This window comes from Musca domestica, unplaced genomic scaffold, assembly GCF_030504385.1.
Source record: "Musca domestica strain aabys unplaced genomic scaffold, Musca_domestica.polishedcontigs.V.1.1 21, whole genome shotgun sequence".
In the NCBI taxonomy this organism is placed as follows: Eukaryota; Metazoa; Arthropoda; class Insecta; order Diptera; family Muscidae; genus Musca; species Musca domestica.
Genome location: NW_026712258.1, coordinates 9,437,050 through 9,454,543, shown reverse-complemented (window position 1 = coordinate 9,454,543; position 17,494 = coordinate 9,437,050). Strand labels below are relative to the sequence as shown.

The following is a 17,494-nucleotide window of genomic DNA, read 5'->3' as shown; positions in this document are numbered from 1 at the left end:
TCTACGACAAGAGACCTTAATAAGTACTCAAGCAAGGATACGTAAGGATTCTACAGCAAGAGACCTTAATAAGTACTCAAGCAAGGCTACGAAAGGATTCTACGGCAAGAGACCTTAGTAAGTACTCAAGCAAGGATACGTAAGGATTCTACGGCAAGAGACCTTAATAAGTACTCCAGCAAGGATACGTAAGGGTTCTACGGCAAGAGACCTTAATAAGTACTCAGGCAAGGATACGTAAGGATTCTACGGCAAGAGACCTTAATAAGTACTCAAGCAAGGATACGTAGGGATTCTACAGCAAGAGACCTTAATAAGTACTCAAGCAAGGATACGTAAGGATTCTACGGCAAGAGACCTTAATAAGTACTCAAGCAAGGATACGTAAGGATTCTACGGCAAGAGACCTTAATAAGTACTCAAGCAAGGATACGTAAGGATTCTACAGCAAGAGACCTTAATAAGTACTCAAGCAAGGCTACGAAAGGATTCTACGGCAAGAGACCTTAGTAAGTACTCAGGCAAGGATACGTAAGGATTCTACGGCGAGAGACCTTAATAAGTACTCAAGCAAGGATACGAAAGGATTCTACGGTAAGAGACCTTAATAAGTACTCAAGCAAGGATACGAAAGGATTCTACGGCAAGAGACCTTAGTAAGTACTCAAGCAAGGATACGTAAGGATTCTACTGCGAGAGACCTTAATAAGTACTCAAGCAAGGATACGTAAGGATTCTACTGCGAGAGACCTTAAGAAGTACTCAGGCAAGGACACGAAAGGATTCTACTTAGGCAAGGTTACGCAAAGATTCTACTTAGGCAAGGATACGCAAAGATTCTACTTATTCAAGGATACGCAAGGATTCTACTTAGGCAAGGATTATACTGCAAGTATAATAAGTACTCAAGCAAGGACACGGAAGGGAATAGGGACCTGGATAAGTACCCTAGGACGGCTATTAGAATTATTCATACAATGTATCACTCACCTGGGATGGATGTGTCTTCTGTCGTTGTCCGGCACTGACTCCCTTCTCACTCGTTGATCTCCCTTTTATAGCAAGCCCCAACCACGTGTTCTAGCGTGAGATAACGGGAACTTGTTTTGATCAACTTGTCACAACAACATTGGCTGTGATCATCACAACCAATGGCTGTGATGTGTGAGAATAACGGTAACCCCTTGTATTTTGTTGTTTTCTTTTAACCGAGACAAATGAGAAAGTTGAGTTTTAGAATATTTATTTATTATTAAAGAACAAATAACACTGCAAGGTGTGAGCAAAATTGAGTGCCACGATTTTTGGTCGTCACACTTCCCCCTTCCCTGGGGTGGGGTCCTCTTGACCGCGAGGAATGACCGTCACATTGCCCTTCCGGCCAACCAATATCCGCAACCTCTTTCCGCGAACTTCCACGACTCTCTTATATTGGTTGCCTGGTCTATGTAGCGCTAAGGCTGCTTCCAAGTGCGGCTGAAGTTCTCTGTCCGTATCCGGAGATAGCGCTCTTGCGCAGACGAACTCCACCCTCTTCTCTGCTGCCTTTGGTATGACCACCACACTCTTCAACCTCGGTTTGTCTCCCGTGCCTTCCACTGCTTCCGGAACAGCCAACGGTCTCGGGTATTCGGGTTTTGGGAGCCCTTCCAATATTTGCTGGAGGTAGGCAACATCACTCCCTGGACTACCGACGATTGTGCTTCCAAGCGAGGGGCCGCTAGGTGAGTTAGCCTGCATGCCGCGGCCGGGGGTTATAGGGAGCCCATTTGGTTTAGCAGGAACCGGGCTCGCCAGCAACCAACTCCAATCGTCATGGGGTGTTGTTCCCCGCCGAATTCCTTGTTCAGACTGTGGCGAAACCACCGGGGACGGGGTGCTTGGTCTTGAGCTCCTCTCTCTCACTGGCCTTGGCGGGGTATTCAGATCGTCATCCGAGGAAATATACACCACCTCCGGTGCAGCGAGCTCGGCGGTGATCCCTCGGCTGCGTAAAATCTCGAGGGCTCGGGAGACTTCGTTTGGCCTCGGGTAGGGCTGTGCCTTTAATTCTCTCATTATCTGGAGAATGACCTGGGGTGTTAAGCGGTTCAAGCGGACCTCGCAAACTTTGGTGATTGGCCAATCACCACCCTGCTTCTGTGCTGCCTTGGTTTTCATGGTTTAATCTGCAGATGACAAAGAAAAATGGGAAAACGTTAATTTATCACGAACGGTTTGAGTTCACTAAGATGGGCAACCCGGGTCGAACGTTTGTCGGGTCCTCGTATTCTAACTATTACTGGCGACACGAATTCTATCACTTCGAATGGCCCATCGTATTTTGGTGCCAGCTTGGCAGCAAACTGATCAATTGCCTTGGACTGTGGGTGCTGCTTTACTAGTACCTTCTCCCCAACTACCGGTTTCCAGGGCCGCCGACGAAGATTATAGTGCCGACGCTGTTCCTCAGCCGCCAGACTGAGTTGGTTCCGGACTATTTTAAAAACTTCTTGTAAGTCGTTCGCTCTCTCCTCAGGTGTTTTGGGGGTGTGTCCTGTACCAGGGACAGCTTCGTCGTAGAGTGCTTTTGGCAATCTAGGTTCACGGCCTTGTACTAAATACGCAGGACTATATCCGGTCGACTCAGAAGTCGCCGTATTTATCGCCAGGGATATTTCCGGTAAGAAGTCGTCCCACCGATTGTGCTTATTCTGGCATACCTGAGCAATCATTGTTTTCACCGTTCTGTTGGCTCTTTCGGTCGGATTTTCTTGTGGGCAATACGGTGCGGTTAGCTGGTGGTGCACTCCGATTTCATCCAAGTATTTCCTAACAACTCTGCTTGTAAATTGACTGCCGTTGTCCGATATAAGGATTTTTGGGGTTCCAAAGCGAGCAAGGATTCTTTCACGGAACGCCTTCACTACCCCTTCCGCAGTCGCTTTTCTCTGTGGTATCAGTTCCACCCATTTGGAGAAACGATCGAAGAAAACCAGGAGCATCGTGTTCCCATGTCTAGTTCGTGGTAAGGGACCTACGTAGTCCGTACAAACAGTGGCCCATGGCTCCTCGGGAACCGACACCAACATTTCTCCTGCCGGCGCGACCTGATACGGTTTATAGCGTTGACAGGATTCACAACTCCGAACAAATCTGGTGATGTCCCTTGTCATTCCCGGCCAGTAATATCTGCTGCATATGCGGTTGATTGTCTTGCGAATTCCCATATGGCCTGCGGACGTTTGGCTATGATTTTCCTGTAGTACTCGATGTCTCTGGGGTTCGGGCACACAAAGTTTCCAAGGGGCGCAATCTTCGTCGTGTGAGTTCCCTGCAATATGCCTGAAGAGTTGCTGATTCACCAGCGCATAATCTGCAAATTTCTCCGGGTTTGTTCTCATACCTTCTATCTTCTTCGTTATCCACGGGCATCCGCTGTACTCTATTTTTGCTCTTTGGAGGTATTCCACAGGTTGACGTGACAGTGCATCTGCTACGACGTTACAGCGGCCCTTCCTGTATTGAATCGAAAAGTGTATTGTTGCAGCTCGAGGGCCCAGCGTGCCAACCTGCCTGTAGGGTTATCGATGGAGTTGAGCCACTTCAAAGATAGATGGTCGGTTATAACATTAAAGTGATAACCTTCTAAATAGGGGCGCATCTTCCGAATACCCCAAACTATGGCTAGACATTCCTTCTCAGTTGCGGAGTAATTTCTTTCTGCTCCAATTAGGACCCTACTAGCATACGCAATGACTCTCTCCGTGCCTTCGAGGACTTGCGTTAATACGGCTCCTAGCCCGTAGTCACTAGCATCTGTTTGTAGTGAAAAAGGTTTTGCAAAATCCGGGCAAGCTAGTACCGGTGCTTCTGTCAGACGAAGCTTCAGTATTTCAAAAACTGTTTGCTGGTTCTCGGTCCAACGCCAATGCTTTCCTTTTTTCAACATGGAGGTGAGAGGGTATGCTAAGGTTGCAAAATCAGGAACAAATCTGCGGTACCACGACACTACTCCTAAAAACCGGCGGAGTTCTTTTAGGCAGTTGGGGGTTGGCAGTTCACGAATGGCCGCAACCTTATCTGGGTCCGTGTGGATGCCTTGGGCGCTAACGACGTGGCCGAGGTATTTGGTCTCTTTCTTGAAAAAGTCGCATTTTTCTGGGTTTATGCGCAGATTCACCCTTCGTAGTCTTCGGAACACCTCTCTTAAATTTTCCAAATGTTCTTCTAATGTTTTACCTATGACAATGATGTCATCTAAATAGGCAAATGCGTGTGGTTCCATGTCAGCGCCTATTACGGTGTCGAGGGCACGTTGGAATGTAGCGGGGGCGGAATGCAGTCCAAAAGGCATCACCCGCCATTGGTATAACCCTCTCCCGGGTACAGTGAATGCCGTGTACTTTCTGCTAGTCTCTTCCAATGGTATCTGCCAATATCCATCCTTTAAGTCGAGGCTACTGACAAAATTCGCCTCCCTGAGTCGGTCGAGAATGGACGAGATCCGCGGTAAGGGGTACGCATCGGGATCGGACTTACTGTTTAAATGGCGAAAATCCATACAAAGTCTCCAAGTACCGTTCTTCTTTCGAGCCAATGTAATTGGTGAGTTGTACGGACTACGTGAAGGTTCTATAAATCCCTTACTAAGGAGTTCATTTACCTTTTCCTGGACGATGGCCTGCATTGCTGGGTTCCTTGCTGCATACCGCAGCTTGAATGGCCTATCGTCGTTCATGACAATTCGGTGAGAAGCGACCGTAGAGAATCCGTGCAACTCCTGAAATTTGCTTAGTTCTTCGTTGAGGAAAGCGTTTATCCTTTCTTGATCAGTGGGGCTTAGCACACTTACCGTGGGTGACAAGGTAGGTTCTTGCAATCCCGGGTTTATCGTGTTTGTGCCGTCGTCTTTCTCGGATTCCGGTGGTTGGTGTGTGGTTACTGTCAGGTGTAGATGCTTTTCGATTGTTCTCTCTGTTTCTTCGATACACGGTATGACACAGCTTAACCCAGCACAAAGTATTTTAGTCCTGCTCCGTTGGAGAAAATCCATCCCCAAGATTATATCTTCGCTGGCGTGGGGCATAATCAGGAATTCCATTTTCATTCTGCATTGTCCAAAGATTAGATCGGTAACCACCGAATGCTGAACTCTCCGTTGTGACCCGTCTGCCAACCCGATCGTTATATCCTGTGTTCTCTGTATGGTTTGGGGATCGATCGTCTGGGCGTACGCCTCACTTATGAAGCTCCTGGTTGCCCCTGTGTCAACGGTGGCCAGGCAACGCCGACTGTGAATTATAATTTCTGCAATTATGCGTGAGGCGGTACTGTAGAGCGATGTTCCTCCTGAGTTGGAGTGGGTGTCTGCGAGCCCACATTCTCTACCTCCATGCGGACTCGATGCTCGTTTCCCGATCGCTTTCGACAGCACTGTATCGTCCGAATGCCTCTTCGACCACACTCCCAGCAGAAGAGCTTCTGTGGATTGCGGCATCCAGCTGCGAAATGGCCCTCCTGGCCGCATCTTCGACAAGCCGTGGCTGTGTTGATCGGTACCTCACGCATACTCTCCGAGCTTCGTGACTCAATTCGGTGGTGGTGATCTCTGGCTACGGTTGGCATGGTCGGGATATCCTCTAAGTCTTCGGCCATCTCTAAGAGGCCCGCCAGATTGGTGAAGTCCCTCCGTCTGATGTACCACAAGTATTCCGGTAAGGCATTCTTAAAAATTCGTTCCATTTTCTGCTCCTCGTTGTAACTAGTGTGTCTCATTAGGTCTTGCATCGCTAGCATGTAGTCCTTGAACAGTTCACGCGGCTTCTGTTTTCGTTGCCGGATTTCGTCCTCCAAATTCTCCATAAACCTCGGAGGGAGGAAGAATTTCAAGAAATCCTTTCGAAATTCCTCCCAGGATCGCCAGGGTTTTCTGTTGTTCCGGAACCACATCAATGCCCGACCATGAAGCACTTCTGGCATTACGGTGATCAAATTGCCGTTAGGGATCTGGTACATCTCCGCCCTTTCTTCCAATCTCTCAACGAATTCCAAAGGTTTACTTTCACCGGTGAAGCTTATGCCCCACTTCCGTACTTGTTCCGCGATTGTTTGCACGTCTGGTGTTTTCTTGCCCCGGGACATTGGTACTTCTATCCGAGTTGCCTCTTCGCCATCTGTTTCTGCGCTCAGTTTCCTAGGCGTCGCCACCTTCGTGTCCCTCTCATGTATAGCTTGGATTTCTAACAGTCTTTTCATAATCTCCGGGGGGTGGTATTGGGCTATGTACATCGCGAATCGCTTTCGTTGTTCTTCAACCGTTCCATCGGTATCGCAGTTAAACTCGTCGAGGTACCTATTTAAATCGTCCTTACGAAGGCTGTACGCCCAGGACACACGTAAATCTACCGACATTTTATAGAATTCTTAATACACTCTCTAACTCTCTCAGGTCCCTGCTCGGGCGCCACTGTAACGACAGGTTTCCCCTTAGGCTGGAGTAAGCTCGCCGGGGCCAAGGTTCGTAACAGAAAATTTGTTTGTGTGCGAGAGAGAAAGAGAAAGACGAGTGTTTTACGTTCTATAATGTTTATTCCGTACGCAATAGAGGTATATACAAAGTAAACTGAGATATTGCTTAATACTACTAGGATGACGTCTGTCCGAGATTAGGTGGGTAACTTTTGCCGTCCTTCGAAATGGAGACCTAGATAAGTACTCCTGGTGGGGAATGGACTGGGATGTTGGGAGTTGGAGACCTGGGTAAGTACTCTCACACAGGATACTCTCACTGGGATTCGGATTTTCCAGTTACGTAGGTCTATTGGGGAAATAAGCTAGGCAGTACACACGAATTCTACTGCGAGAGACCTTGATAAGTACTCAGGCTAGGATACATAAGGATTCTACGGCAAGCGACCTTAATAAGTCCTCAAGCAAGGATACGTAAGGATTCTACGGCAAGAGACCTTAATAAGTACTCAAGCAAGGATACGTAAGGGTTCTACTGCAAGAGACCTTAATAAGTACTCAAGCAAGGATACGTAAGGATTCTACGGCAAGAGACCTTAATAAGTACTCAAGCAAGGATACGTAAGGATTCTACGGCAAGAGACCTTAATAAGTACTCAAGCAAGGATACGTAAGGGTTCTACGGCAAGAGACCTTAATAAGTACTCAAGCAAGGATACGTAAGGATTCTACGGCAAGAGACCTTAATAAGTACTCAAGCAAGGATACGTAGGGATTCTACAGCAAGAGACCTTAATAAGTACTCAAGCAAGGATACGTAAGGATTCTACGACAAGAGACCTTAATAAGTACTCAAGCAAGGATACGTAAGGATTCTACAGCAAGAGACCTTAATAAGTACTCAAGCAAGGCTACGAAAGGATTCTACGGCAAGAGACCTTAGTAAGTACTCAAGCAAGGATACGTAAGGATTCTACGGCAAGAGACCTTAATAAGTACTCCAGCAAGGATACGTAAGGGTTCTACGGCAAGAGACCTTAATAAGTACTCAGGCAAGGATACGTAAGGATTCTACGGCAAGAGACCTTAATAAGTACTCAAGCAAGAATACGTAGGGATTCTACAGCAAGAGACCTTAATAAGTACTCAAGCAAGGATACGTAAGGATTCTACGGCAAAAGACCTTAATAAGTACTCAAGCAAGGATACGTAAGGATTCTACGGCAAGAGACCTTAATAAGTACTCAAGCAAGGATACGTAAGGATTCTACAGCAAGAGACCTTAATAAGTACTCAAGCAAGGCTACGAAAGGATTCTACGGCAAGAGACCTTAGTAAGTACTCAGGCAAGGATACGTAAGGATTCTACGGCGAGAGACCTTAATAAGTACTCAAGCAAGGATACGAAAGGATTCTACGGTAAGAGACCTTAATAAGTACTCAAGCAAGGATACGAAAGGATTCTACGGCAAGAGACCTTAGTAAGTACTCAAGCAAGGATACGTAAGGATTCTACTGCGAGAGACCTTAATAAGTACTCAAGCAAGGATACGTAAGGATTCTACTGCGAGAGACCTTAAGAAGTACTCAGGCAAGGACACGAAAGGATTCTACTTAGGCAAGGTTACGCAAAGATTCTACTTAGGCAAGGATACGCAAAGATTCTACTTATTCAAGGATACGCAAGGATTCTACTTAGGCAAGGATTATACTGCAAGAGACCTGGATAAGTACTCAAGCAAGGACACGGAAGGGAATAGGGACCTGGATAAGTACCCTAGGACGGCTATTAGAATTATTCATACAATGTATCACTCACCTGGGATGGATGTGTCTTCTGTCGTTGTCCGGCACTGACTCCCTTCTCACTCGTTGATCTCCCTTTTATAGCAAGCCCCAACCACGTGTTCTAGCGTGAGATAACGGGAACTTGTTTTGATCAACTTGTCACAACAACATTGGCTGTGATCATCACAACCAATGGCTGTGATGTGTGAGAATAACGGTAACCCCTTGTATTTTGTTGTTTTCTTTTAACCGAGACAAATGAGAAAGTTGAGTTTTAGAATATTTATTTATTATTAAAGAACAAATAACACTGCAAGGTGTGAGCAAAATTGAGTGCCACGATTTTTGGTCGTCACAACTATTATTTAACTAATTAATTATTCTTCATCTTCTTTTCTCTGTCTCATTTTAGGTAAGTGTCAATGACAAGTGTCCATCAATTCTCATCTTTAAAACAATATCAACACCTTTTTTGGTAAAAACCATTGATGCAATCATTACCCACCAGCCAATGTCTAAAGGCATGGCTGGCTAACTGGCTGGCTGGTTGGCTGGAGCCAGGCAACATAGCATCTGTATGTAACTAAGTGAGTATGTTCGGTTTGTTGGACAAGCCTAAGGCTTTGTTGTTAATTATGTTCTTACAAAATGATGGGGCCATTAATCATGGTTGAAAAATCAATTAGCCTCCAACTTCAGGAGAATAGGCTGTAGAAAAACACATCTTTACAAACCAAACAAAACAAAAAAAAATCATCGAAGAAATAATTACGCAAAATCACGCACAACTTGAAGGCAATTAGTGAAATGAGTAAAGAAAAGAGAAAAAAAAACGAAAACCAAGACCACTCCTTCTTTTTGATGCATTTTTGGGATCTTTGGCTATTTGCCTGAATTTTAGCCAGCTCTGAAATAAACATAAAAATGAAATATATATTTTTTCCACACACTCAATATGTGCGGATGGATTGCTTTTCTTGTGGGGGGCACGAACCTCCTTTATGGGTCTGCTTCTTTTTTTTTGTGAATAATGTGCTTCATCATCATCTCCATATGCCGCTACTTTATCCAACGAAAGCTTGTCTTTGCTGTGGCTACTGTGGCCACGACTTTCCTTCATAAGTCAAGCCATTAACATCAATAACAATAAACTGTTGCTTCTTTGGTGTATTTTTTGGTCTTGTTTTTTTATTATTTATTATTGTCTGATTCGTCTGTAACAACCATGGATGGATCCGTTGGTTGCTTGCTTTACTGGTAGCTGGAGGATCGTACCGTGCCTGCAGTCTTAAAAAAATGCCGACATCATTTACTTTGAAATTTAAGAGTGTTACCTCTGAGTTACGCATTTTTTAATTACTCTGGAGAAAAGGAGGAAAAAAAAGAGAAACGAAACAAAAACAAAGGAAAAACAATTTTCAGCTCTAATTATAAATTAAATAAATGGCCTCTTGTAGTGCTAGTATGGGTCGAAAGTTGTACACTGTACAGAGAGAGAGGGAGAGAGAGAGTTACAAACCACAAGCTTATGTTTTTTTATATTAGTACAGATTGACAGATAAGCGAGTGGAATAAAAACCACATTTCGGATGGTATTCTATCAAAGGAATAGAATAAAATATATAATATATATGAGAGTGAAAATTTGGAAGATCTGTAGAAAGTTTTCCACTACAGTAATCCCTTAAAAAAATTATATGTATAGGACCCCACAAAAAAAATCAAAAAACTCAGCTATATTTTGTATAGAAGACTATAGACGGTCTTCGGTGTATAGAAAACCTGTAGAATATACTGCATGTACAGAAAATTTATTGAGGTGGCTAATAGATATACTTGCTGAAAATTTCCCATTCATGGTAAGATATCAGTGACACGGATAATTCCATCATCTGTTTGAGATGTCTTGATTTCTTCTTAATTTATTCCACTAAGAAATATAGAAATTAATCCAATCTTATCTGCATATTTGTAATCCCTACATATGCTTCTATTTGCTTTTTATCTAGCAATATATACGTTGGGCGCCATATTTGATTTAAACTTCAAAATGTGTAAGTTGCTTTTTGTGACAGAAATCGCCCTTCACCCCAGTTTTAAGGGATATTTGGCATATCTGCAATCAGAAGTTTTAACTATTAAATTTCCACACCAATTGGAATTTAAAATAATTTTGCAGCTAAATCATGAGATGCTTTTTCTATAACAATTTCAAAAATTCTCATCTCTTTCAATTCATTTCATTATTATGCCCACTCAATCCATCTGCATCTCTTCCGATTGTTTATATTCAGGTTTTTCATTTTCTTCTTAACCACAACGTCCTGCATCATTGGCACGAGTTCTTTTCTTATTCTTCGCCGTTGCCCCAAAGCCATTATCTTTTAGAAATTCATAAGAATATGTTGTTGATCACATGCCGCTTGATATGTATTTCCGGTTGTTGGTTTCTCCAGAATTAATCAGCAGCGAAGCGAGAGAACCTAAATGTCTCAATGGATACAATAAATAAACGTGACAATAAAAAAAAAGGAATGCATGAAAAAAGAAATTCAAGCGCTAAAATGTGAATGACCGAAAATCAGCAGCAAACAACAATAACGCCAATTCCATGCAAAAACAGCAAGAATTATTAGCGAGGTCAGTTCTGGCTACAGCAGTAGTAGTAACACACACAAACAAAGAGGGGCAACTTGAAATGTGTGGAAGGGCATTTTCACATATTCTTTCAACGGCAGACACAAAAAAGAAGGATTGCCTTCGCGTCTCACAGAAGGCAAAATAAGTGAAGACGCAAATTTGTACACAGCCTACGATCATTCTCTCTCTTCACTCTTGAAATCAAAGGGATATGTTCAGCTGCCTTTTTTGTGCGTTTGTCTCAACATATCTTTAATAATTCTCATTCAATTTGTTATGATACATTTCATCTCAACTGAAGCTAGGGTGTTGAGCGGGAGAGTAGAAAATGAAAAGGGAAATAACAATGGCCAATGTTGACACCGACATCATCGCACAAAAGACCGAAAAAAAGAATCACAAGTATTTTTTAAATCATCCCAGAGTGCAGAGTTGGAATGTTTTGCCGGCTGACCACATTGAAGGCATATCTTGGTGTCGTCTCACTTTGCTCGGATTCACATACAACGACAACAAAAGCAAAAAAACAGCAAGAGAGATTTTATAAGATGACCAATAGCTAGTCAAGCCTATACTGGAATAAATGTCTGCACATCGAGGCGATGATGAAGATGATGATGACGCCTCAGTGGAATAAATTGCGTGACGCCAAAGGTACAATGGCTTCAGGCAATGGGCTACGCTTAAAAATGAATGACTTTCAAATTATTTCGTCAACACTTTTTTGATACAATTATTTTCTTTATAAAAGGCACACAACTCAAATACCTTAATTTTATTACAAAAGTGCAAAGAATGTTGGGATAGGATATGGATGGTTCAGATAATGACAGAATCAGGTCGTTAGTTGTTGTTTCATGTATGGCGCTGAAGTTCGCAGACTTAAATCGGCTAAAACAAAATTTGTTGTTGCCACATTCTGTTCTGACTTGTTGTCGTTGTTGTAGTAGCTTTTTAATTAGCCTTGTTCAGCTTATAATTCCAATTCACCAAAAGTAAGGTAACCTGTATAGCCAAAAATGAGATTGGGCTAAGTTGAGTAGATTTGGTTGGACAGTTGGAATGGTGTGTCATACCGACCACTGTTGATCCAAACAAAATAAAATTTGAGGTAGTTTCTACCATCCCGATCTAAATTGTGCCAAAAGCTACTAATATTGTTTTCGGTATTGATACCGAGTTTGGAAAAATCCTATCTTCTTATATTGATCACCGTGGCCGTGTGTTCATAAAACCTATTGAATCCGGCCTGACAGTTCTGCTGATCATCTAATAGTTTTTTTTTATATCGCAGTACTCTTGGTTTTAGATACCTTTGAAATATTCACCTCCTCCTTCTTGTTTGCACATTTAATATGCAAAAGTTTATTTCTTTGCTTTTGGGCGCCAAAACGTTCCGTCACGGGTCCCATTCTGATATACGCCAAATGACAGGGAAATGCTGTTTTTGTATTCTTGACAACTGGAAACCAATCTCTAATACTTAGATGGAGTAATGCCTCATATATATGATCATCCTTACCCGCCTTCAGTAGTAGCAGTAGTACCCCCTCCTTTTTTCAGACATCGCAAACTATTAGTGTGGCCAAAAACAAAATTAGGACTTTCCTGGAAACTCTACTCCTCTTTCATCCAATTGCTTCAACATTAATGCCGAGATACAGTCGAGACGAAGCGCCTGGAAATATATCTCTCTCCTTTCGATAATGTCAACATCATCTAACGTGAATTGAGGAGGAGAAAATTTCTCTCTCTCCCTCTTTCTTTCGGGTGTATCACCTCTAGAGGCACATTCCACCCCCACTAGGAAATTTGATCTTATTTCAGGAATTCACTCAGCAGATATTAGCGAACGGCTATTGTGGTTATGATGTTCAGGAAATTACAAACTTCTACCCAGACACGAAATGGATTGGGTAGTTCTAAAAAAAAACGAAGATTAATGAATTCTCTGATTTTTTATCACTAGGCTAGGCTAAAAAAAGTCATTCGAAGCACATAAAATTGGATGACCTATTTATGGATATGACAACTACATGCTTAAGGCTGTAGTTGATGTCAATATCGGGTGATTATCCTTTGAATATTTTATGAATATTATATGAAATCTCAATTCCTATAATATTTTCTCTTTTAATCGCAGATTGACTTCAATGGCAACCCTACAGCTTAAGGTGTTTGGATTCTTTTTCTCATAGATACTCTTTTTTTGTCAGTGTAAATTTGTTAGAGTCTGCTGGCAAGAAGTTTTATAGAAAAACCCCCACTGAAAACCAAAGAGAAAACCATGTCATTATTTAATTACAGCCTTTATGTATCATCATTAAAATATTCCCAAGAGGGCCAGGGATGTCCTATCTTCAACGTACCTTACCGTCTGCCATTTCGAATCTAGCAAAGCAATAATAGTAAGGCTTAAAAGGTTGAACACAAGTGAGCATGGGTTTGGTCATAACTGGTGGCTCACTTTCCAACAATGATGCATTAGCTATGGCTGGACCTCTCCTCTTTTATCTGCAACGCAAAGTAACTATGATGGGCAACATCAACAGCAACAACAACAACGACAACACAAAAAATACGCCTATAAAACTATAATGATTTCAGAAAAGCGTTTTAGTTATGCGTCAGCGTTTTGTTTCCTGTTGTCGTTGTTGTTGTTGCCTCTTTTTTGTTGATTTTGTTGTTGTAACATTAAAAACACTTCATGCATGATATGATTAATACTAGGAATATTTTTATTTTATGCGTTTCTCAGCTTTTGCTCTTTTATTATTTAGTTTTTTTTTTTTTTTACGGCATGCACAAATGTACATATGTATACATATATGTTTGTGCATGTGTATGTGGGTTTTGTTGTTTTTTTCAATAACTTGGCTTTGTTCGAAAAAATACCTGTATGAATAAATGGATACATGTAATGGATCACTTCGTTTATTATTAACTCTTTTGGAACGGGGTAAAAAGGCTTTCTATCGCTGAAAGAAAAGATCTGTATTGAAAAAAAAATCTCTCAGGGAACTTCTATAATAACAACATATTCTGTATACTATCCCCAAAGTAAATTTAAGTTTCTCTGTTATAGACCAGGTACACAACCGAAAACGCAGAAGACACATAAGTTAAATATTAAATAGGGTATTTGGTGATTTTTACGTTGGGCGCCAGTTTTGTCTAAAACGTCCGTATTTGGACATTGTCTATTTGTTTGCCTCCCACATACACCACCCTCTATTGTAGGATATTAGCTCAAGAAATGCCTTTATGAAATCTTTCCTTGATAACCTGTAGAAGGATATATCATATCTCTTGAAAGCCCACACCAGTTCTTCCATCTCCAATGGGTTAATGAAATCAAAAACATTTTTTCGTGTCTCTGTTTTTGCATGCTGTCTGGGCTTGTAAAGGCAATATGTCTGCACAGCTATCATGTCTTGCTATAATTATGAGCGTTTTGTTTTTTACAACATCGTTGTTGTTGCTGCTGCCGCTTTTTTTTTTTGTTCGCCTTCTTGTTCTCCAGAAATGGTGCAAATTAAGATTCTTCAACTGCTTTGCAATTTGTTCATATTAAAATAACTGCAGGCTCATGTTTTTTTACTGTTGTTTTTGCACATTTAAATGATGTTTATTAAGATGTTCTCTTTCCCATAAAAACAGCAATAGTAAATTGCAAAACAAGCAGGCAACAACTACAACGAAGCAGAAGAAGAATATGTTAGCCTGATGCTAGTAATAATAATAATATCGTGTATATGTGTGTGAGTGTGTGTGTGTATGTGTGTCTGTAATGAATAATGTGTCTCGGCTTCTTAGCACTGCAATAACAACAAAACAGCAAAAAAAATTGTGTTAATTAAAAACGTCAGTCTAAGAAAGCGCTAGTGCCCTCATTAGAGAGCCAGGTTATTTCCTGGGCCACGGGCTGATTTCAATCAAAGAAAAAAAACTGTAATCTGAAGAAAGCCAGCCCCCACTGCCAAGAGGTGGTGAGAGATGACTGCCTCTGATGACTGGCCCCTAGGCAGAAATCATGTTCTAAAGCCATAAAAGAAAGCTCGGTAAATTGAAAATCTAATCATAAATTAAATGAAATATTAAAATGTTGAAAACGTAAGTTAAGTCAGCATTTTTGATGATTTTCTATTCAGTTCTTTGTTTTTGATTGGTTATTATTTGCTGACTTGTCCATTGTTTCGGCACAGATATAATAGTGAAATTCCAACTTCCTCCAACATGTCGTCTACGAACATCCTTAGATGAAATAACATAAACAACAGCAAAAACAAAGAGGATGTTTTATAAACGCAAACAACCAGTGCCCAACGAATGTGGTTTATGTTTTCCACACAACAACCATTTTTTTTGAGGCAAATGCACCACAGAAAACAAACAAAATCAACAACAACAACGGCAATGGCAAAAAGCCGGCTAGCACAAGTGATGTGCCGGTCGGTGTAAACGACAAACAACCGCTCCTAGGGACATAAGGACTTTGAGTTGAGTTATATCCACATACACACTCGTACATACATACGTGCCTACGTAGTAAAATGTATTCATAGCAAAAGCATTGCCCTTTAGTAGAAGAATTTGAAGCACACACAAAATCCAAAAGGAGAAGAGAAGAAGAAAGTGGTTTTTGTTCCTTTGTACATTTAAATGGCCAACAGCTTTGCAAGCAAGGTAAAGCTTTATTTACAAGATGATCCCTTTTCTTTTTTGGTTCGCCGGGCAAGAGCAGCCTTAGATGTGAACGTAACTTTTGTTTTTCCTTTTACACAGGAAACCTGGTTCAATTCAAGGAATTGGGTCAATGAACTTGTAGCTTGTACGCTGTCCGTGTATGCGTGTGTGTGTTTAAATGAGTAAATATTTGCAAAATAGAGATTAAATAAATTCCATTTAGCCGGTTACACATGAAGTTTGCATTGGTTTAGGGGGATTAAAATAGATATTCTGTTAAGGAAGTGATCGGTATATACTTCCTACGTACCTTTGCAATATTTTATTTACTTTGCTTTCACTCTATTAATGCTGCCCCAAGGCTTCATTAGAAATTGGTTGAATAAAACCTCTCAAAAATTTGCAAAAGTTTTTGTGTTGTTTCGACTGAATTATAATTAAAAGGTCGAGTTTATTAGATTGGAATATTTTTGAGGTGTCAGAGCTGTGATTCGAAACTTGAGCTCGGAAGAATATGTACATAAAAAATAAGTTTGAACATCGATTATCAAAGATAAAGGGTAAACAATTGAGAGTACCTTTGTTACATTTCCATATGAATCAAAATCAAAGCCATAAATTCAATGATAAAAAGATGGCGTTAAATGTCATATGGTTAGAATTGCATACATATTTTAAATTTACATAGACAACAAAATTTATGATTGGTTCTTAACCTATTTTTTCATGACAAAACTAGTAAACGAATGAAATGTGGTATTTTGTCAAAAAAACATCAATATATCATCCAATCAGATGTCAGGGATAGCACTACTGTTCAGTCTTTAAATTTTGCCCCATAAATAAGATTTCGAAGAGAGTGTCCTATTTTCTTGTGTTATTTTAAAAAGCATGACTAGATTTTAGAGTTGCAATAAACTTAATAAAAAACACTAAAATAGACATTAAAAACTGAAGATTGTGAATTTAATATTCAAAACTCATAAGTAGATGGCGCTATGTGTAACATCGTGGTTTGAAGAAAGTTGTAAGCAAAAAGGGGCAATTATGGCAAAATCAACAAGGTAATCGCATTCGCCAAATCGGTAATGGCAACCCTTATTTATTTTGGTGCTTGTCTATTATTTTCAAATAATTAAAAAATCAATTCAATAAATTTATAGGGCGAGTGTCATATTTTTAGTAAACTAAAAAATTAAACCATCTGACGTTATCGCTTTGATTGAATGGAACAATTATTTGTTTTTTTTTTTTAAATAGGCGATTAGTATTAAAGTTCACTTTATCGGTTAAAATACAATTTTAGAATCTACTATCTGGAATCCTTTTTTTTTCTAGATCTCCCCGCATCATAACCTTAATTTCGCAGTGAAACTCTCTTTCGTTTACTCTCCCCTCCCTCTCTCTCTCTGTCTCTCACGCACAACTCTCTCCCTCTCTCTCACGCACAACTTACTGCACCCATGAGTGTTCAATATTGCACATTTAAATGGAAGCCCTCGTTTACTTTACTGGGGACAAGATGGAGCTATTCATCAACATATTTAATACCATCGTGGTCCAGAATATTTTTTCCACCTTATATTTTAAAACCCGGACTTATTTCACTTTAAATGTGTTGTATACAATCATTAAAAGTGTATCTTTTGGAAAAATAAGATCAAATGTAAGCTCAAAACTGAATAAATTTAAAATTTAGGACTAATTATTTATATCCTTATTTTATATTCAAATTTTAAGAATAATCTCTGTATTTGGCTGTTCCCTCCTCATTAAAGAGAGGGTAAATTTATTAAAGCTTAAGAAATTCCCGTGTGTGTGTTTTTTTTTACTGTTGAAAATATATTCGGGATAATGACTTAAGTAGGCTTTGTATTTTGTTTGACAATCCATTAGAAAGAAACCCCCCGACATTTAATTCCCACAACAC

The 17,494-nt window shown here is 40.8% G+C and overlaps 2 protein-coding genes across 3 annotated transcripts in view; one reads left to right on the top strand and one right to left on the bottom strand.

Moving 5' to 3' along the window:
* Positions 1–17,494, top strand: part of LOC101893835 (zinc finger protein 704) — a 461,725-nt gene that overhangs the window by 406,660 nt on the left and 37,571 nt on the right. The gene's annotated exons all lie outside the window — the stretch shown is intronic.
* LOC131802435 (uncharacterized) lies at positions 1,227–8,300 on the bottom strand. Its single transcript, XM_059122669.1, has 2 exons — positions 8,270–8,300; positions 1,227–2,168 (listed from the first exon to the last, which is right to left on the bottom strand). Exon 2 carries the CDS (start codon positions 2,158–2,160, stop codon positions 1,312–1,314), a length of 849 nt encoding a protein of 282 aa, XP_058978652.1. The 5' UTR covers positions 2,161–2,168; positions 8,270–8,300; the 3' UTR covers positions 1,227–1,311.

Bases quoted from the DNA above. Each gene is read 5' to 3' on its own strand.
- LOC131802435 (XM_059122669.1), bottom strand. From the start codon at position 2,160: ATGAAAACCAAGGCAGCACAGAAGCAGGGTGGTGATTGGCCAATCACC.